The following is a 22,120-nucleotide window of genomic DNA, read 5'->3' as shown; positions in this document are numbered from 1 at the left end:
ATTTCACCTATGTACTGTTTGCACCTCCTACACACCTTTCATTACTTATATTTTCATTTTCTGCAGCTTGGGTGCCAGGAAGAATTATCTTTGATCATTGTGTCACGAGATGCAAGGAGCATATCACTGTGTCACCCTGGGCCCAAGATCAGCTACTTTTCCTCACCAAGGTTGTCTCAATGGATAGCTGTTTAAACTATAAAGAATTCAAATAAATAAATAAATGAAAAAATCACTATCATACTGGGGTTGGGGTGCATCTAAGGGAATATCCCAGATGCATTTAAGTGATGCCCCCTTCAAGAGAAAGCATCTTGAGTAATGCCATCCCCCTATTTCAACAAACCCTTACCAGCATTTTTAACCATACTCTTTTTATTGGCATTCTTACTTGATCAACACACCACACATCCTCAAACAATTCAATTCAGTACATCCATCCTTTTGCAAACTTTTTTCTATGACCTAAGCCATACATCCATGTAACAACACTGGGACAAATATATAGGACAAATATATAATCAGTCATAACCAATTTTGTCTTTACAGATGGTGACCTCTCTTTCCTTCATTCCTCAATGCACCCTGAGCCTTATCCCCCTCACACAACCTATGCCAAAATTCAGCTTACATATTTCCATCTGTTACCACACTCTTCTACATATCTAATGCACTCCACTTCCTCAGGGTTCTCTCCATTCAAATTTGCACTTTAACCAAACTGTCTCTAACCTGTTAAACTTTATGAACTTTCTTCATTTTCACTGTTTCTTAACTACCTCCTTTCATATACACTCCCACTGCATGTCAACCTTAGTAATCAGGAGGAAGCATGTTAAGACATCCATCTGAAAGTGTTATGAAAAAAAATCAAATACAAAATAATTATTTTTTCTCATACAGCTTCTCTGAATTAAGTGGATACTTCCAAAACTTGATGAAAGGGTACCCTTCCTAAAAGGGAAAACTTTAAATTCCACAGGAAAAAAACTCTATGCTCTTTCCTTTCACAAAGAACCGAGAGATGGGGTGAAGGGGGGAGAAATTTTAGGCAGGCATGAGAAGAGGCCTATAATATTCATAAATTACCAAGAGAAAAGTAGCAGATGTCACATCAGTGGTACCTCTTCACACTTGGCAAAGGTAACTAGAGGTGTTCAGCAAGATTAAAGCTGTAAAACCAATGTCATTCCTGGGCAACACACATTACTTACCTCATGGACTAGTATAATGAGTATAATGTGCTAAACATAATGTGGAGACTACAGCAAGATGTAATCATACTGCTCAGGCAGTCTGACAAAAACCCTGGTAATACAGAAAATACAGCAAAACAAGAAATAAAAATAATCCTTCTCTGACAGTCTCATACACATTTTTCTGTAGTACAGAAATCCATACAATTATATCTACTACTTTCTACAGTTAGATCAATACTTAAAAGGGCCTGCAGATACAGATGAATTATGGATACCTCAATCCAGAAAATAAAAAAGAACATCACTTACCACTTTGATGTATTCAAACATTTCTATGATAGCAGAATCCAAAAGATTATATCTGCCATTGTTGCGGACAAATGCATCAACTACTGGCGCAAACAAATTGGAGTTGATAATATGACGGTTGTAGAATTCATCGCGGAGACCGATGATCTTCCTCATAAACCGAAGAGCACCTAACGAGATGGTTAAGTTGATCAGTTTTGAATCATGTACAGAAAGCACCTTCAAAATTCATCTTATGTTAGTAAAAATTATTGGTAGTTTACTTTTTAAAGACATGGCACAGGCAAAACATCTCCCAATCATGGCCATCTCAGCTGAGAAGAAAATATGGTAAGAAAAATAATGAAGAAATCTATCAGGGGATCTCTGGTACTTGTGAACCTGATTCTTAAAGACAGAAATGGTATGGGAAGAAAAAATCCAGTTTCACTTTTCAAAGGAGAAGGTATCAAAATGATCTCTACTCATGAAGCCATGCTCCACATAAGCAGCAGCAGCAACCAGATATATATGCCACAGGTCCAAGCATTAGTGGCAAGGACACACACAGACTGTTGATTATAGGAATGGCTAAAATAATATCTTTAGAACAGAAAGAGGCCAAAAATAATGGCACACACAGAGGGAAAGCTGGAAAGATGTAATATAAAGAGAATTAATGAAACAGAAGGCTTTTTGTGTCACTCAGGATAAAGGAAAGGTGGAGGAAGACCCACCCAAGATGGGCAAGTAGTACTCCATACTAAGGTGAACAAAAACCTTGTAAATATGAAAATTATTCTCATTAGAAAAGTAATTACAGAATATACACACCATCACTAGGATTGGGATGTTCACTTAATGATCATCATGCAGGGTTTCCAAAACACAGTGGAGGAACAGACTATGCCTAAAGAGATTTATCACTATTGAACCCAAGGAGATTATGGCTTCTCCATCCAGATATGCTGCACAGGTCCAAATAAGAAAGGGATATGTTGAGTGTGAGAAAGAAATTATGTATTATGGAGGAAGGGAGGAAAAAGTGAGCTGAACTATGATGAGTCAAATGATCAGCATAATGCTGAATAGTACATAAGTTGAAGAGATATTGTAACATCAATCACAGAAAGAAAGAGTTGGTGACAGGACACAGAACCCTGATGGGCATCAATCTTGATGGGATAAGGTGGGAAGGTAGCTACATCAGTGGCCACTGTAATGGGCAGGCTGGAGAAAGCTATTCATAAGATATTAGCAAGAAGCAGAAAAGCGAAAATATGGGACTTTAAAAAGTAAAGACTTAAGCAAAACCCTGTCATGTGTTTTGGAAATGTCAAGGGCAGTGACAAGGATTCATCAAAATCCCTGAGAGGAGAGCCAATAGTAAAGACATCAAAGAGAGATCACCAGCAAACCTCACCTCACAAAAGTTGAATGAGTGCAAAGATTAAAAAAAATGGACTTCTAAGTGTTTGAGAAAGTGAAAGTTTAGATGAGTTCCAAAAACTTTGGAGGAAAAAGCAAAGAGCAATTGGACAAGAATTTGAGGAGATAAAATGATCTCCCTTCTTAGGGATGGGCTGTACTACGGAATGCTTCCGAGAAGGAATGAGGACTAGACAGGGAATCAACCAGATGATAAGTACCTAAAAGGTAGCTTCATCATCAGTTGGAGAGACAGCTATACACTATTATGGACAAGAGTAAGGAGGAACGATTGAAATTCTGGGGATACTCTCAGTTAAGGAGCAGACAAAAATACATCACTACAAAAGTGCATGACTTGATTAAGTACTCATAACACTTACTAAGCACAAGGAATGTGTGTTTGGACTTCATAAGGACAAGAATTCGTTTGAGCAGGTCTCGTTGGACTATATAGTTTTTGATGTGATACGTGTGGTGTTCCACACAGAAGGCCAGCAGCTCCAGAATTAGGGCTAAAAGCTGCGCTGAAGGATAGTCCTCACGACCCACTTCATCTCCAACTGTGTTGGATAGTAGTGGAGCTGGCAAAAGTGAACATTAATAATGATTAAAAAAAATTCCAGCACACAGAAAGCAGCAATTGAGACAAATCTTTTTTAGTGTAAAGCTTACAAGAATTTCAAAACAGCTTGTACACAAGCTTGTACGCTAACATCCATAATTTTAAACTTAACAAAATGGGCACTTTTCATAAATTCAAAGCTAACAAAAGTATCAGTGACTTACCCACAAGGTAGTGCATGGAGTGTTTATAAAAGAATGCAAGGAAGTCTGCTCGCTCAGACTTAGTGACTGTTGCCATCATGTTTTCTGGGTCTATAAGAATCCTCAGGATTCCCATTAACTGAACTGCACCTCCCATCTCTGGATCAGAGTCTACTACCATCTGTTCAATGATGATGTTCAACAGGTACTGTTCCTATAAAATTAACAAAAATTCTGTTCAATGATGATGTTCAACAGGTACTGTTCCTATAAAATTAACAAAAATTTTTAAAGTAAAAAAGCACAATTATTTACTTTTAGCACTTTCATTTACTACCTTTAACTCCATTACTAATTCTCACACTCAAGGCTGCTTAGATTTATAACTCTAAGACAAACTGTGAATGCACGGTACCAGATGAATACTTATAAAGCTTTGTAGAACTGGAACTTTCAATTTTCTCTTATTATACATAAACTGAGGACATATATGAATAGTCAATAAGGTTATATTCACTCGATCCACCTACCATTTTTCGAAAAGCATTTAAAATAACACACGAGAGTTCTAGGAGGGAACAGGCATCAGAGATATATATAGACAAACAGCAAAAACAAAAATGCAAAAGAGAAACTGTCATAAAATAAACAGAACAGTAAAAATAAAAATCTTAGGTCTTACCTCTTCTGTTTTATGCTGCTGCTGCAACATGTATTCCCGCACCATGGATGGGGAGAACTCTACGATGTAACTGAGAATGTCTATGGAGGCTGACTTGATGATGGCATCATCCAGTCCCAGAGTGATTTCCAAGGCTGATAATACCCCCAAGCTGGAGAGAGTCTGTGGATATAAGAAAAAAGGGTTGCACAGTCAGTAACTAGGGAAGGGCCCTAAGCACTCTATAATACTTCCATAAAGTTCATTTGGCATTTCTTCTTCATCAGGTAAATATTGGTTGAAGTCATTTTTTACAATGCTGGATCAAAATTGTGTTCTACATTCATTTTTTTCATACTTGATTGCCATTTCTCATGTTGAAAGGAAGTACCAGGAACAAAGACAGGCCACATTCACTCACATCCATTCTCTAGCTGTCATGTGTAATGCACAGAAATCACAGCTCCCTATCCATAACCAGATCCCACAAACCTTTCCATGGTTTATCCTGGCTGCTTCATATGCCATGGTTCAGTTTACTGACAACACTATGTTCATATATAGACCTAAACATGAAATAGTTGTAGGGCTTGATTGTTGGTGGCAGGCCCTAGTTTTACTACATTATGCATAACATCAAGATTAAATGTTTCCAAAAGAAACAGTTGTTTGTTTTTCCAAAGGATACCTTACTAAGGCAAGAACAGCAAATAGGAATGCAAGGCCCAAGGCACTGTTGGAACTACAATACTTTCACATATACCCATCTATGTCCTGACATACAATGACCTCTCTTTCTTCACAGTCCTTGATGGAACCGAGATATAAGCATATTCACAGTCCTTGATGGAACTGAGATGTAAACATATGACTCCATCCACATCTCTGACATGTACACTCCCAGGTTTCAAAAGTACTCCTTTTCCTTCAAGTTCTACCTATTCAAACTGGTGCTAAAACCATCCATCTCAAGATCCTTCCTGTAAATTACCAAACTTTTCTTCATATCAACTTTAAACTTCTTCCTTTAACATACTCCCAAACACAGAAACACTCAAGTCCCCCACTGCAACCTTGTCATCTTCAAACATGAAGTGAATCCCCTCCAGCTTGCTCCAAGACAGTTATGTTTATCACCTTTCACTATTTAGATACAATGGGAAAATCTGCCGGTACCCAAGTCTTTCTCTGACACCATATGTTAATTCCAAAAAATACCAACTAAATGTACTAACGTAAAATGAGGCAAACATGACAGACTTCACATTTTCTGAAAATACCCAAATAACATAAGTTACAAATGAGCTTGAACATAACACAGCCATAAAATAAAGTTTTTTTTTTTTTTTTTTTTTTTTTTTTTTTTTTTTTTTTTTATACTTTGTCGCTGTCTCCCGCATTTGCGAGGTAGCGCAAGGAAACAGACGAAAGAAATGGCCCAACCCCCCCCCATACACATGTACATACACACGTCCACACACGCAAAATATACATACCTACACAGCTTTCCATGGTTTACCCCAGACGCTTCACATGCCCTGATTCAATCCACTGACAGCACGTCAACCCCGGTACACCACATCGATCCAATTCACTCTATTCCTTGCCCTCCTTTCACCCTCCTGCATGTTCAGGCCCCGATCACACAAAATCTTTTTCACTCCATCTTTCCACCTCCAATTTGGTCTCCCACTTCTCGTTCCCTCCACCTCCGACGCATATATCCTCTTAGTCAATCTTTCCTCACTCATTCTCTCCATGTGCCCAAACCATTTCAAAACACTCTCTTCTGCTCTCTCAACCACGCTCTTTTTATTTCTACACATCTCTCTTACCCTTACGTTACTTACTCGATCAAACCACCTCACACCACACATTGTCCTCAAACATCTCATTTCCAGCACATCCAACCTCCTCTGCACAACTCTATCCATAGCCCACGCCTCGCAACCATACAACATTGTTGGAACCTTTATTCCTTCAAACATACCCATTTTTGCTTTCCGGGATAATGTTCTCGACTTCCACACATTCTTCAAGGCTCCCAGGATTTTCACCCCCTCCCCCACCCTATGATCCACTTCCGCTTCCATGGTTCCATCCGCTGCCACATCCACTTCCAGATATCTCAAACACTTTACTTCCTCCAGTTTTTCTCCATTCAAACTTACCTCCCAATTGACTTGACCCTCAACCCTGCTGTACCTAATAACCTTGCTCTTATTCACATTTACTCTTAACTTTCTTCTTTCACACACTTTTCCAAACTCATTCACCAGCTTCTGCAGTTTCTCACATGAATCAGACACCAGCACTGTATCATCAGCGAACAACAACTGACTCACTTCCCAAGCTCTCTCATCCACAACAGACTTCATACTTGCCCCTCTTTCCAAAACTCTTGCATTCACCTCCCTAACAACCCCATCCATAAACAAATTAAACAATCATGGAGACATCACACACCCCTGCCGCAAACCTACATTCACTGAGAACCAATCACTTTCCTCTCTTCCTACACGTACACATGCCTTACATCCTCGATAAAAACTTTTCACTGCTTCTAACAATTTGCCTCCCACACCATACATTCTTAATACCTTCCACAGAGCATCTCTATCAACTATACAATTTATTTTTCTTTTCAAATGAAGGCAAATTTTACCAACTGATGACTTACCTTAAAGAATGCTTCTCTGCTGTTTGGTTGGAGGGTTTGTGAAAAGGTACAAAACTCCTTGAGAAACAATACAAGATCTCGCCGTTTCTCTGTTGGGACATCTTCATCACCCCCTAACTGATGAAACAACTCACTCAAGAATCTCTCGTCTTCCTGCAAAAGAATTTTTTTTTCCATTATACTTTGTCACTGTCTCCCGCGTCAACAAGGGAGCGCAAGGAAACAGACGAAAGAATGGCCCAACACACCCACATACACATGTATATACATATATGTCCACACATGCACATATACATACCTATACATTTCAACGTATACATATATATACACATACACAGACATATATACATATGTACATAATTCATACTTGCTACCTTTATTCATTCCCGTCACCAACCCACCACACATGAAATGACAACCCCCGCATGCGCATGAGGTAGCACTAGGAAAAGACAACAAAGGCCACATTCGTTCACACTGTCTCTAGCTGTCATGTACAATGCACCGAAACTACAGCTCCCTTTCCACATCCAGGCCCAACAAAACCTTCCATGGTTTACCCCAGACGCTTTACATGCTCTGGTTCAATCCATTGACAGCACGTCAACCCCTGGTATACCACACTGTTCCAATTCCCTCTATTCCTTGCACACCTTTCATCCTCCTGCATGTTCAGGCCCCAATCGCTCAAAATCTTTTTCACTCCATCCTTCCACCTCCAATTTGGTCTCCCACTTTTCCTTGTTCCCTCAACCTCTGATAGATATATCCTCTTTGTCAATCTTTCCTTGCTCATTCTCTCCATATGACCAAACCATTTCAAAACACCCTCTTCTGCTCTCTCAACCACACTCTTTTTATTGCCACACATCTCTCTTACCCTTTCATTACTTACTTGATCAAACCACCTCACACCATATACTGTCCTCAAACATCTCATTTCCAACACATCCACCCTCCTCTGCACAACTCTCTCTACAGCCCATGCCTCGCAACCATATAACCTTGTTGGAACCAATATTCATTCAAACATACCCATTTTTGCTTTCCAAGATAACGTTCTTGACTTCCACACATTTTTCAACGCTCCCAGAACTTTTGCCCCCCCTCCCCCACCCTATGATTCACTTCCGCTTCCATGGTTCCATCCGCTGCCAAATCCACTCCCAGATATCTACAACACTTCACTTCCTCCAGTTTTTCTCCATTCAAACTTGCCACCCAATTTATTTGTCCCTCAACCCTACTGTAAATGTAAAAATAATTGCTAGAATTCTCTACTGCAAACTATCTTTTTTCAACTCTATCATAAGAAAAAGACAAGATTACTAAAAGTACTGTACTTACCTGAATAAGGGAGACAATCTCTACTTTGTTGAAAAAGATAAAGGATGAGAGAGTGGACAGCATGTTCTCCTCAAACACTGCTGGGGTGGGTAGGACCACATCCTGAATGTACTGTACACGATAAGTCTGATGGATCTTACTTAGAAGCTCACTATTTTCGATGGGAATTACCTGAAAATACAGCAGTTCATTAATGAAACAACATACACAAAGATCAAGTATCTAACCATAACAAGACAGTAGAGTTTACAACTGATTCAAGAGCCAAATTTGTGTGCTTGGATAAATTATGCACTAAGGATGAAACCTACCATACTTTGCCTAATCAAGTACACTAAACCACAGCAGAATAATCCATTCTACCTTAAGAAAGTATCCAACATATATATATAAAAAAAAAAAAAAAAAAAAAAAAAAAAAATATATATATATAAAAAAAACTGCCTGCTGTAATGTAGCCAATTAAAAGTGGAGAACAAACTTAAACAAGCTACTGCTATTCCCATAACCAGATGTCACAAAACTCTCAGTTAATATGTAAAAAAAAAAAAAGGAAAAAAACATTAACCTACGATACCAAGCTCTTAAAGCTATTGTACCTGGGCAAGTAAAGAGACCCAAAGCCTAATCGTTACAAGAATGACAAAAAGCTGAATCTTCAAACAAGGTATGATGAAGAGCTGAAGTCAATTGGTTTCATGTGGTGAAATATGGTACCTGATAAAAACGATAACCGTTGGATACAGGGCAAAACTATGCAATAATGTATATGATAAAGGGGAAAAAATGGCTTTAGGCCAACAGTATGGACTTTTAACCAAAGCATTATCAACACAAATGGTTAATTATCATATCGAAGCAGCGTGTAAGCTCCGGCAGTAAATATCTTAAAAGCTGTCTTAATCTTCAAGACAATTCTAATATGCAGACTGGATGGCTTTTCAATATTTGATGAATATGAAAAACAGAGCCTCTGTTTCTTGGATAGACCTAAATTCCTGCAATGACCTTTTGGTTTAAAAGCATCTCTTTTTTATATCTAATGAACTTTCAGCACCAAAAATTAATTTAGCATCAAAGACTTACCTCCTTAAACTTTGCTATACTTTTGAGGTACTGTCTATGTTTCTTTGGATAAGGTGAGGAAGGGTCGTATTCCAAGCACCCAACTACGTCAAATATTGTGTCATCTGCAAACATAATTTCGAAGAGGGCATTTTTGTTGAGCAGAAAGATATTCTTAAAGATTTCATACAGAAGATGAAGACCTTCCATGTTCTCCAGATCCTCACATGTGTGGAATACAGACACCAACTTCTTGACATAACCTTCATTTTCCAGGGCTATTGCCAACTTTTCTCGCCTAACAGGAGAGTGTAAGCAGTTACTTATGACCTGCAAAGAAAAAGAAATAAGTTTTTCTTTCAACCTCACTAACTTACCAGCCTTAAGTGGATAACATGAAAAATAAACAAAAAATGGCCAATTTTCATGCATTCACTCTACCTGCTGTCATGTTTAATGTACTAAAACCTACCATCCACAGCCACATCTCATAGACTAATACTTGGAGTGCTTCATGAACCCAGGTTCAGCCCACTGAGTGCACAGGGAATTCCTTAATGTTCAGGCTTTGATAACCCAAAAGCCTCTTTCAATCCACATTTCCATCTTCTTGATCTCCACCATGGTGAGTGCTACTTGTTATCCCTGACTAAAGGCAAAATCTTGTCAAAGGTACTTGTAGTTATTCCCTCTACTTTTAACTTATAGATCCTCTTAGTCCTTTTTTCACTCACCCTTTCCATATGACAAAACAATTTCAACATACCCCTGAAGTGTCTCTCAATCAAACAGGACTTATGAACACACCTCTTTCTTCTGCTGTCATTCCTTATATGATTAACTTGCCCTATACAACATATCATCCTCAGTCATTTCATCTCAAACAAGGCTCTGAACTTGATAGAGTATACCAACAATCATGAAATCTTCCATGTCATATGCCCTTTACTTCCTGCATGCACCAAATATTCCCTTAATAAACCCCCCGACATTTGCCTCCCTTAAAACATCAATAAACATTAAACTACCACAGTAATATCACACATCATTAATGCAGACCTAACTTCACCTGGAACAACTCCCTCACACATGCCTTACTGTTTCTGTAAAAATTCCTCACTGCATTTAGTAATTTTCTCCTAATCCTATGTATTCAAGGCACCTTCCACAACACATCACGTTGAGAGGAGTGAGTATGCAACTTGTAGGGGATGAGGGGGGAAGGCCTAGGAAGTGAGTCAATTGTTGTTTACTGATGACACAGACATGGTGGAAGATTTGAGTGAGAATTTGTAGAAGTTGGTGACTGACTAACTGTAGAAGTTAGTGACACACTTGCTGTTTATGTTATTACATTATATTCCTACATTTCCTTTACACAAGGGTAAAACCACTTCATCCACTTCTCCTCTGACAAAACATCTGATTTCACAGCTCCCAAATGTACATACAAAATGAGACCATCCCCCTTCCTTCGGCATTTCCCACTTTCACGGCATAAACTGTGCTGTCCAAACAACTAAGTACATGGAAAGGTAATTCATTTATTATTAAGAAACAGAAAATACTTACCTCATTTATGTCTTCCAATCTGCCTATTTCACATGGAGGTAGTTCTACCCATGGATTTGAATCAGACACATCATCAAATCTCTCATCTTCACTCTCTTCAACAATATCTTGAGTAATGTCTACACTAGGATCTTTTCCTTGGACCTTAAAAGAAAGGAAAAATTTTCTCTCTTATATTACAGAAATCTGAAAAAAGGCACTTTAAATCTGCTAATTCCTAAGATAACATTGCAACATCACATAAGAAAAAGTGGTATTTATCAATGTATAACAAAACATGAGTAACAACTTACCTGGCATATTTTTTCCCAAATTTCATCACAGCCAGCCTTTTCTTGAAAACTCAGTGCCAGATCAAAATGTTCTCCTTCGGACCAAACAATGAGTGTACCTTGTTGCTTCTGATATGCTGTGTCTGCTTGAATTCTTGACTCCAAGAGTAGGGAACCATCTGATTCCGCACGCACTAAAAGGGACATGCCTTTTAACCGTTCTACATATCTGTGAGGGAAAAGAAGGATTGCTTATCTTAATTATGGAGACTGTTGTCATGGTCACCCTTGAGGGAGTTCCAATTGGAACAGGCATCAGAGAGCTCATCCTATAATAATGACTCTATAGGAAACAGCAGGAACTGTCTTCAAAATGCCATATCACACTCACTAACATCAATTATGCACCCAGAAAATTAAGGTTCATGACTTACAGCATATACACCTTTCAAAAGTTTTGGATGTCTTTTGTACACATCATTAATGAAGCAGAGAATTATTTTGCCAGAGAAATATTTTACAATCATGTGACTTCAATTACTTTTCAATCAAGTGACTTCATTAAGTGTTCTATCCCTGACACTTTTAATCTTTTAATATTCAATAATTTACCAAAACATGAGAATGTTCTGAATGATTGACAATAAACAGGTGATTCTTTTTCATACATAGATCATGCAAGCAAAAGCATATCTAATAACTTGAGAAGAAAATTCACACTTAGAAATGTCTATACATATTATCTAAACATGCACACGAATCTACTTGAAATATATATGTACTCATGTGTCCCCTAACTTGTAAAATTATATTATAATTTTGATGGCCTTTCTGTCAAGCAACACTTGATGTTTCTGGTAACCCATATCAAGCAGCTGTAGCCCTGATTAGGCAAAAAATGATCTTATCCTTTATATCATAGATGGGAGTTTTTCTCAGGCAACAGGAATGTTACCAATATGCTTGACAATCTTATAAACTGATAACAACTTCTCAAAAAACTCTTTTTTTATGGCTAAATCTTCTGCTTACCAAACTTTTATCATCTCAGTGAATAACTTCACTTCTGAAGGTCAAGCAGCAGGAAATTTTTCTCTATGAACAATGCAAAATCAATTGTCATATGTTTCCAGTACAACCACCTGTACATACTTTAAAATGTACAGATATGTAATGCATGAGACTTTATGAGATAATAATGTTATAAATACACCATGATAATGGTGTACATTCATGTGGATGCATGAACAGGGCAATAAATTACTAAAAACCATAACTACATGGCCCAATGGATGGATCTTCACCACAGGACACATACCTCTAAAATGTATAGATATGTAATGTATGAGGCTTTATGAGATAATAATCTGTATTACATATACACCATGATAAGTGTACATTTATGTGGATGCATGATCAGGGCAATAAATTAATAGAAAAACATAACTAAATGGCCCAATGATTTTCACCACAGGACACCTATAGTAAAGCGAATCTTTGTAGAAATTTTTCAGTTTTTCCTTCCGTATCTTTGTAAGGTATGTGTACGTGTAGGAAGAGAGGAAAGTGATTGGTTCTCAGTGAATGTAGGTTTGCGGCAGGGGTGTGTGATGTCTCCATGATTGTTTAACTTGTTTATGGATGGGGTTGTTAGGGAGGTAAATGCAAGAGTTTTGGAAAGAGGGGCAAGTATGAAGTCTGTTGGGGATGAGAGAGCTTGGGAAGTGAGTCAGTTGTTGTTCGCTGATGATACAGCGCTGGTGGCTGATTCATGTGAGAAACTGCAGAAGCTGGTGACTGAGTTTGGTAAAGTGTGTGAAAGAAGAAAGTTAAGAGTAAATGTGAATAAGAGCAAGGTAATTAGGTACAGTAGGGTTGAGGGTCAAGTCAATTGGGAGGTAAGTTTGAATGGAGAAAAACTGGAGGAAGTAAAGTGTTTTAGATATCTGGGAGATGATCTGGCAGCGGATGGAACCATGGAAGCGGAAGTAAATTATAGGGTGGGGGAGGGGGCGAAAATTCTGGGAGCCTTGAAGAATGTGTGGAAGTCGAGAACATTATCTCTGAAAGCAAAAATGGATATGTTTGAAGGAATAGTGGTTCCAACAATGTTGTATGGTTGCGAGGCTTGGGCTATGGATAAAGTTGTGCGCAGGAGGGTGGATGTGCTATAAATGAGATGCTTGAGGACAATATGTGGTGTGAGGTGGTTTGATTAAGTAAGTAATGTAAGGGTAAGAGAGATGTGTGGAAATAAAAAGAGCATGGTTGAGAGAGCAGAAGAGGTTGTTTTGAAATGGTTTGGGCACATGGAGAGAATGAGTGAGGAAAGATTGACCAAGAGGATATATGTGTCGGAGGTGGAGGGAACGAGGAGAAGTGGGAGACCAAATTGGAGGTGGAAAGATGGAGTGAAAAAGATTTTGAGTGATCGGGGCCTGAACATGCAGGAGGGTGTAAGGCGGGCAAGGAATAGAGTAAATTGGATCGATGTGGTATACCGGGGTCGACGTGCTGTCGGTGGATTGAATCAGGGTATGTGAAGCGTCTGGGGTAAACCATGGAAAGTTCTGTGGGGCCTGGATGTGGAAAGGGAGCTGTGGTTTCGGGCATTATTGCATGACAGCTGGAGACTGAGTGTGAGCAAATGGGGTCTTTGTTGTCCTTTCCTGGCGCTGCCTCGCACACATGAGGGGGATGTTATTCCGTGTGTGGCGGGGTGGCGATGGGGGTGAGTAGGGGCAGACAGTGTGAATTGTGTGCATGTGTGTATATGTGTGTACGTTGGGATGTGTGTGGGGGTGGGTTGGGCCATTTCTTTCGTCTGTTTCCTTGCGCTACCTCGCAGGCGTGGGAGACAGCGACAAAGCAAAATAAATAAATAAAATAAAATCTTTGTGTACTAATTGAGTTTTGAAAATCAAAACTTCTAAAAACCAAAAGGTCCCAAAAACCATTGGCCAGCACTCTCAAAACTACCAACAACTTGAATCTTAAGATTCCACCATTGGCTGCATTGTTGACTGCACTGCAGAATTACATGACACTGTTCTAGCCATTTGAACATGAGGTAATAATGCACTGTGCTCTCCTCAGGTGCTTGTCACATTTTCATATGCCATGCTCTTAAAAATACACACAGACCCCATAGTCCAAGGAGATGGTCTGACCTTACTACTACTAGAAAGATGTCCCTTAAGGGCACTAAAAGAAAACAATATCAAAGCAAAGACTCTCACCTAAGGCAATCTGTTGCCAGTGGCACTTAAGGTAATACAAATAATACAGTAAGCTATTCACATTCACCTAAAGAACTTATCTTTTTAGTCATAATACACACAAAAAGGGTTAATGCTCAACTTACGAGGATGTGACATGGCCAGTACCCCTGTCGTCCCATTGGCGGTCAGCATTTAGCGCATATAGTTTGACCCTGCGCCGTGCCATTCTGTCAGCCATGTCTCCTCTGTGTACCCCACCCACAGCTTTTGGCTCGGCTACTGTTCATTAAATCTTGCAAACATCTGCAAACAGAAAATGAAATTTGACAATTTACTTAAAAACTTAAGGAAGAATATCATGAGAGAGTGACAAAGGGGTAATATACTGAGAACTTTTTAATAAGTAGGCTGCCAATAACCAGGCAGGTATATTACTGGTACTTGCCATCTTGGCATCAGAAGGGATACTGACAGCCACATAGCGAGTTGTAAAGTTGCACTTCTCTGACCCAGGTAGCTACAATTTCTTTCTGCCTCACCCACATGTATACTGCTAGCATTATGTCCATGAACTTACAATCTCTACTAGTCACACATAACACTTGACAACACAAAACTCACGCAAATCATTCTTCAAATGATCTTCAGCAGTGAGTGCTGTATGCTACCCCTGCCTTTTGGCAAAACGGTAGCAGCAATAGACAATAGTAGATAGGAACATTGAGCAGAAGCATTACGTACAAACATTAAGCAAAAGTAGTAGGTAAAAGTATATGGCAGGAGCATTTGGTATAAGTAATAGCTTGGAACATTAGGTAGACAAATGAGGTAGTGATCAGTAAGAACATTTGGTAGGACCCTCCCAAATACTGTGCCAGAGTAGCCCTCTGCTGATGGCCTGTTAAGGGAGAGGCACTAAAGGCTAAGTAGTGGCACTGGAGTTCACCAGTCATGTAGATCTTTTTGCTGTGGCTACTCACTTGAGGGAATTCCAAGAGGGAACATGCATCAGAAATAGAAAAACAGACATTTTGATAATGAAAACTCTTTAACAGGTTACACTTTTACAATGGGTTGACACTTACACCTTAAATGCATAAAACGATTACATGAATAACACTGATAACAGGAATAGATATTTCTAAATGAATCTGCTGTATCAACAAGAGATGCACGAGACAAAAAACTAAATTCACAGTTTTCAAAACTGTTGAGGTATACAATGTTACTAAAGTAATTTCAGATATCTTAAGTACAAAAAGTGTAAAAGGCATCTCATTTTTGATATACACTTTGTAAAATATTTTACAGGAATAATCATGTTTGCAACCTACTTCATTTAATACTGAAAACTTCAATTGTTTAATGTTTGACAGTGGGTGACTTTTCCAAATTCAAAATCATTTGGTTACATTTTCAACAACGAATAACTCTGAATAAAAAGGGTATTCAAAATAAAGCTTGTAAATAAGTGTAAATTTAAAAACTTAATTTTTCAATGTAATTAAATTTTTGTCAAGGAACTGCCCTCTTAAGCTACATACAAGCTTGAACAGTGGGCATAAAAAAAGTACTATATATTTTATCTAAGTTATTCTTATAATCATGTCAATCACCAAGGAAAAAGAATCTTTTAATGAAGGAATATTTTGATATTAGACTGTGTATGAGAACAAAAACTACAGGTTGAATGTTGGCTGATCATAGCAAATGGCCTCTTTGTCGCAATATACATATTTTTTTTAACACTACTACTCCCAACTTTACATGGCAGCATTAGGAACATCTAAAAAAAAAACATAATCGGCACACATCACTGTCTAGCTGACATGCTCTCTAAACCCATGACTTGCAACTTGTATAAAATACACAGTAAAAACAGTAATTCTCATAAGACAAGTACAGTTAAATAAAAACAACCAAACAAGGTGCTGGCAAGAACAAACAAACAATGGCCTAATTTGTGCACATCCACTCTCTACTGAAACCACAGCCTATCAACCACAGCCACGCCTTACTCTTCATGATTTAAATCAAACATCTACAGCACCTTAGTTTACTTAATTTTATCCCATGCATGTCTCTTGCCATCCAGGAAAAGTTAAATGTGGAATCTAATTATGTGGTTAAGGACTGTAAAGCAAAACAAAAAAAATAATAACCTAAGAAGGAATGGCTACTTCTAGCACAAAAACATGTTCACATTTCGCACGTTATTCAGCTTTTTTATTATCCTTCACTGTGCATTACCCAATAGGTGTCACCATGCATGTAATAATATACACAAAAAAATTCAAATGCTGTAATTATCACAAATACTTTCCAATTCTCTCTCTTGTACTTGATACTATTTAGCTAGATCTGCTGGAAATGTGAAATTATGGGCTTCTGGAGAAGGTGCCAGTATGTTAACAATATATAATCTAAATACGCAATTTTGAAATAACTAAGTGTATATACTTGGATATCATATATGAGGATTCTATCCCTTAAGGTATGTGACATAAATACTTTCACATACCATTAATCTAAATTAGTAATGACATTTAAGTTCTTAATAGTTTATAAGCAGCTGCCTTTGTAAAAGTGTACTTTAATACCTCTGACCTAATTCCCTGTGGAATCAAATACAATTTCTTGAATATTATAAATTTTCAAGAATAAATCTGAATTAATGAGGTTGTACCTGGGATCACTTTCTTTTACATATCACAAAAATACGTTGACACTGGTAAAGGCTGAAAAAGATCAAGGAAAAATGTTGTTTTACTTCACACAAAACTAAATTAAACAGAACCGATGAACATTTCACCAGACTACACCAAACAGCCAAGATTTACCTTAATTTTCAACATTATGGCTGAAATATAGCAATAACACAGTCATCTGCAGCCTGCTGCCAGTCAAGAACATTTGCAGAACCTGTTCACATCCAGCTGCTTGGTGTTTTGTTTACTGCTACTGAAAAACCACAACACCCAACAAATTGATGTAAACAAAGAATTTTCAATCATACTTTTTCAAGCAGTATCAACATCAGGTAAAATTCAGGTACTACAGTTAAGTCTGGTTCTGTTGACATGCTTAAATATATGAAATAACCCCATCTTTTCTCTAGTTTAGTTGCCCCTCCTACTATAAAATTGTTTGTACCATAGGATAGAAAAAATTACCCCAACTATGCTCCCCAGTTATATGTTCTCTACAATAAATTTAACCATTCCATGAGAAATTCTAAGAGAATTCTCTGTTAATAAGCTAACAGCAGTAAGATACACTTTTTCCTCTGGCATCACAAGTTCCATTTGACTTAGGACCCCTTTATTAATTTGTATTCAAAATATTACTGCCTTAATCTTATAATCTTGAAATTAAGAAATAATTTAATTTCTTGTTTGAATATAATTGACATTCATTATATTTCTGGACCAAAAGCAATGATTTGGGGAAGGAAAATTTCAGTCATAGTGTTATGAAAGCAGGTACTCCCCTGTATCATGGAAAAATAATCATTAATACATATAAACCTTACATAAAGATATGTTTTGGAAAACTATTCTTGAAGAGCAACACAGAAATAACTTGATGATTTGGATGATAAATGTATAGACTCCTTACACTTAGAATCAATTTAGAAGGATACTGTGTAACTCTGAGCTTTACGGCTTTTGTTTTAACCCTACAAAAATAAAATATATATAGGAAATGTGCACTGAAAAGCAGGTGTAACATTCGTAGACATGAACGGAACCTACAAGAAGCTTACCTCACTTAACCTAGGCATGAGATTTACTATATTTTCATTTCTACTTGTAACCACAATACACGAGACAGCCATGATTTTAAGCCTGTGCTAATTGGAAAAAAAAGCAAACTGACAACTCATGGTGGCTTGTAACAATGCTGCCTGCACTCCCCATAAGCAGCTATTAAATTTGATCCCCAGGAACTCATCACACTAACATTAGTTAATGCTACCAAAGATCTCTGGTGATGGGTGGGGAGATGGGTTAAATGAGGTTTTCATAGATCCTGCTGACTTCATGTTTCCCCTCATTCTACCTTATCATCATAATCTTTGCTATCAAATGTATATCATCACTGGACACAGAATAACGCTTTAAATGTCTAAATAAAATTCACTATAAATTAAATCCACTGATATGCATTACCTCAAACTGTTATTTATGTGGTGCCTCTAAAGCGAAACCTTACCAAAGGTTTCCATTCTTCTTTTCCTAAGGATTTACATAGTCAGGTTTTCTATTTACATATTGTTCTTTATCCAGCCCACAATTTTTCCCCTCCTTCAAAGCCATGCCTACTTAATAAGGTCCTAATTTCACACGACATTGTAATGCTACAAACAGTTAAGAAAGTGAAGCATATGATTTTTTTTCACATTTCTTACATTTAATTGAGACAATTAAACTAAACAATTACAGTAAACAGTTACTAATATTAACTTAAACAAATGTGTATTAACATACCAATTAAAAGCCAAAATTAACTACATCATATATGTTTATATACAACATATCTAGTGTGCCTACTAAACAGAGAAAAAATAATATTAATTGGCTCAAGTAAGGACCAGAAGATAACTAAAAAAATAACCTTCCACAACCACAGTACTTAAAGCTTAATGTCTACCACAATTATTTAATTGAAGTAAGTTTCATGTGAATTACTTCGACCACACATTAATATACAAATTAATGGAAAAATAAATATATCAATGATTCTACCAGCCAATGCTACCTGAATATCATGATTCTAAACAACTACACTCGTTGAGAATTAGTAAATACTTGATAACTTAAAATCCCTTAATCAATATTCATAACTAGTTATCACTACATGATCAACTAGGCTCTGCTGTGTGCCTAACTGATTACATAACAATGATAGGAATTATGTTTTCTTAAGGACAAACATCGTACTATCTTCTTTCAGTATACATATACTTAATTAAGTAAATGAATATACGATAATCTTGGAACGTCCGTTTCCCCAGTCCTCCATTACCCACCTCCTTGGCCACACATACACACAAACACACCCAATACAGTTAGCTTTACAACAGCAACGCCATGAAGATCTGACACAGCCTTAAAATCTCGACCTCTACAAGATATTCCACTTAGAGAATAAATAGGTCAATGACAGCCCCGTTTCAAAACAAAGAATAGAGATCCTTGGCTTCAGCCTACCTATGTGTTTTCATGGCTTTGGTCCCGTTTCCACGAGTAACTCGTAACTTACCAAGCATGGAAGACCTTGAGTTTATGCCAGGGTAGTCCCGGATCCCATAATCCAAGCCGAGAGCGAATTATCTCCTGGTCCGATCATATTCCGACACAACTTTGTTTCCTTCACACTCGGCTACTCAGCCAAGACCTTTTATACCACTTTCTCAGGTTCTTCCTTTTTCATGTATGACACTCATAGGCATTCCAGTCGGGGCTTACATTAAGCATCTCATTTCCGTCATGGCGTTAAGCATTCTGGCACAATATGAAATTTACTTAGCAAGACAGCGGCTCAGCCAGACCCAGCGAAGGTCGCCATGTTGGACTCACCATAACAGTCCACGGGGGCCACAGGCACGGCTTCTGCCTCACACCCGCAAAATTCAAAATGCCCGTAATATTTCTCCTAATTCAGACCCATATTGATGATCTGTGACCTCATGATCCCTTTGAAGAAAATATACAGTAGGATGAAACCCTAATGTATTATTATATATGATCAGAAATGTGATACATCAAAATATATTCGACTAATTCGTATTTTTTTCTCCAATAACCTCTAATTGATAACCCGTATTATACTATTCCATGATATTATTAGTTGCAGTAAGTACAAAAGAAATAGAAATTCGTCTACATATGTATATACATGCGTATATGGTGCATCCGTAGGGTTATGGGTAAATATGGATGTGATTACATAAACAATGCCTGCATGGGTAAAATGTATATTTTCTATATAAATACATATAAAAGCAAAGATGTTTTGGTAATCATAATTATACTTATATCTATAACAATTTAGATATGTCTAGCAAAGAGAGTGTCTGTCAGACACTCATGTAAAATGCCATGCTACTTTGCCATGGTACTTTGTTACTCCCATCCATAGACAAGATTGGTCGCGCCCGATAAATCCGGTGAGTAAGTTGACCGGATTCCGAACGCATGCGCCCCTTCATTCAAAACAAACCCACATGCAGAATCACTTGTCAATGACTTCCTTACGAAATGTCAATATGCAAGTTGCATATGTTTTTCCATGCGTACGTCAGGAAAACTTATCGAATATGTGTCTGTAGGCGAGAGGAGCAAGAGGCAAGAACAACAGGGCACCAGTTCAGGATACTGGTGACATCTGGCAAAATACATCAACCATTAATTGAGGGCGCTGGTGACTTCTGACAAATCCAGTCACTCAACAAATAATGGCATCGATGATGTTTAACAAACCAGTCAGCCACAAAGTAGGGCCATTTGTGATATTTAGCAAATCCAATGAACAACCAATTGAGAATTCTGGTAATATCTAGTAAGTCCAGTCAGCCAATCAGGTAACGTTATGTGAGAAGAAGCGATTTTACTTTATTCTATTTCAGCAGCAGCATAAGAAAAATAAAAAAGAGAACACAAGAAATACGAATCTATATATCATTCTGATCATTTCTAGCATAGAGAAATATTTGGTTTACCTCCGTCTCCCTCCATGTTTTGAGTAACCGGCGCTCAGTCTTTCAAGAACCCTGTCACCACATAATCCGTTCGTTTGCATTTCCATCTTACCTACATTCTCATTTATTATCTATCATTTGTTCTTTAATATTTATCATAGTAGGTTATTTCTTGTTACCGTATATCCATTCATTCCCTAAATATAGGTAATTGCTTTATACTTATTTCCTTGACACACTTTGCTTGTTTACATCCATGCGTAATGTTTATAAATCCTTTACCATTCATGTGTGTAGTGCCCTTCACAATACGCTCTAGTAATATTCTCATTCATAAAGTGAAGATCATATTCCCCAAGCATTTCTCTCCATGGCTTTACCCATCTGATCCCGTCCATTTCAATTTCCCCCCCACAGCCTCCGCTACCTTAAGAGCTTTATTTACATCTATCCTCCTTGATGATATCGATTAGAAACCCCAAGACGCAATAATGTATATTGCGCCATGAGTAATGCCGGCATTTCCGTGCAGGTGGTTTGAGTGTGTGATGGTGTTGCGCAATCATTTTAATGGCTGGTCGTGTCCCAAGTCTGTCAGTCAAGGGAGTGACAACCCAGGAGATGGGTATGAACACTTCATACTGACGCGGCCCACATCTTCAGTCACAGGTAGAACCATAGGTGTGTATATGCATGATTTATGAATCAGGAAAATAATGAAGATAATAATTAGTTTCAGCAATGCGGATAAATGCCTCTAATGAACATTTTAGTGACATCTTCTTTATGAGTTAAAGAAATATATATATATATATATATATATATATATATATATATATATATATATATATATATATATATATATATATATATATTTATATATATATCAGAACATGTAATGTTCACATGTAAATCA

At 37.6% G+C, this 22,120-nt stretch overlaps 1 protein-coding gene across 4 annotated transcripts in view; it reads right to left on the bottom strand.

Annotated features, from left to right (window-relative positions):
• Positions 1-20,098, bottom strand: part of flfl (serine/threonine-protein phosphatase 4 regulatory subunit 3 flfl) — a 45,915-nt gene extending 25,817 nt beyond the window's left edge. For 3 of the 4 annotated variants that reach the window (XM_071693072.1, XM_071693068.1, XM_071693071.1), the window contains exons 1-11: positions 19,767-20,098; positions 14,645-14,804; positions 11,302-11,509; positions 11,009-11,152; positions 9,458-9,766; positions 8,372-8,542; positions 7,025-7,177; positions 4,366-4,527; positions 3,705-3,897; positions 3,299-3,499; positions 1,509-1,678 (exon numbers count right to left, since the gene is read on the bottom strand). In XM_071693072.1, coding sequence (XP_071549173.1) covers positions 1,509-1,678; positions 3,299-3,499; positions 3,705-3,897; positions 4,366-4,527; positions 7,025-7,177; positions 8,372-8,542; positions 9,458-9,766; positions 11,009-11,152; positions 11,302-11,509; positions 14,645-14,739 — 1,806 coding nt within the window. In that variant the 5' untranslated portion in view covers positions 14,740-14,804; positions 19,767-20,098. Of the gene's footprint in view, positions 1-1,508; positions 1,679-3,298; positions 3,500-3,704; positions 3,898-4,365; positions 4,528-7,024; positions 7,178-8,371; positions 8,543-9,457; positions 9,767-11,008; positions 11,153-11,301; positions 11,510-14,644; positions 14,805-17,341; positions 17,463-19,766 lie in introns of all 4 variants that reach the window. The other variant, XM_071693070.1, reaches the window with a different exon arrangement.
• Between the last annotated feature and the right edge of the window lie 2,022 nt (positions 20,099-22,120).

This window comes from Panulirus ornatus, chromosome 55, assembly GCF_036320965.1.
Source record: "Panulirus ornatus isolate Po-2019 chromosome 55, ASM3632096v1, whole genome shotgun sequence".
NCBI classification, from domain to species: Eukaryota; Metazoa; Arthropoda; class Malacostraca; order Decapoda; family Palinuridae; genus Panulirus; species Panulirus ornatus.
Note: the sequence above shows the minus strand (reverse complement) of the source record. Positions and strands in the feature narration are given on the sequence as shown.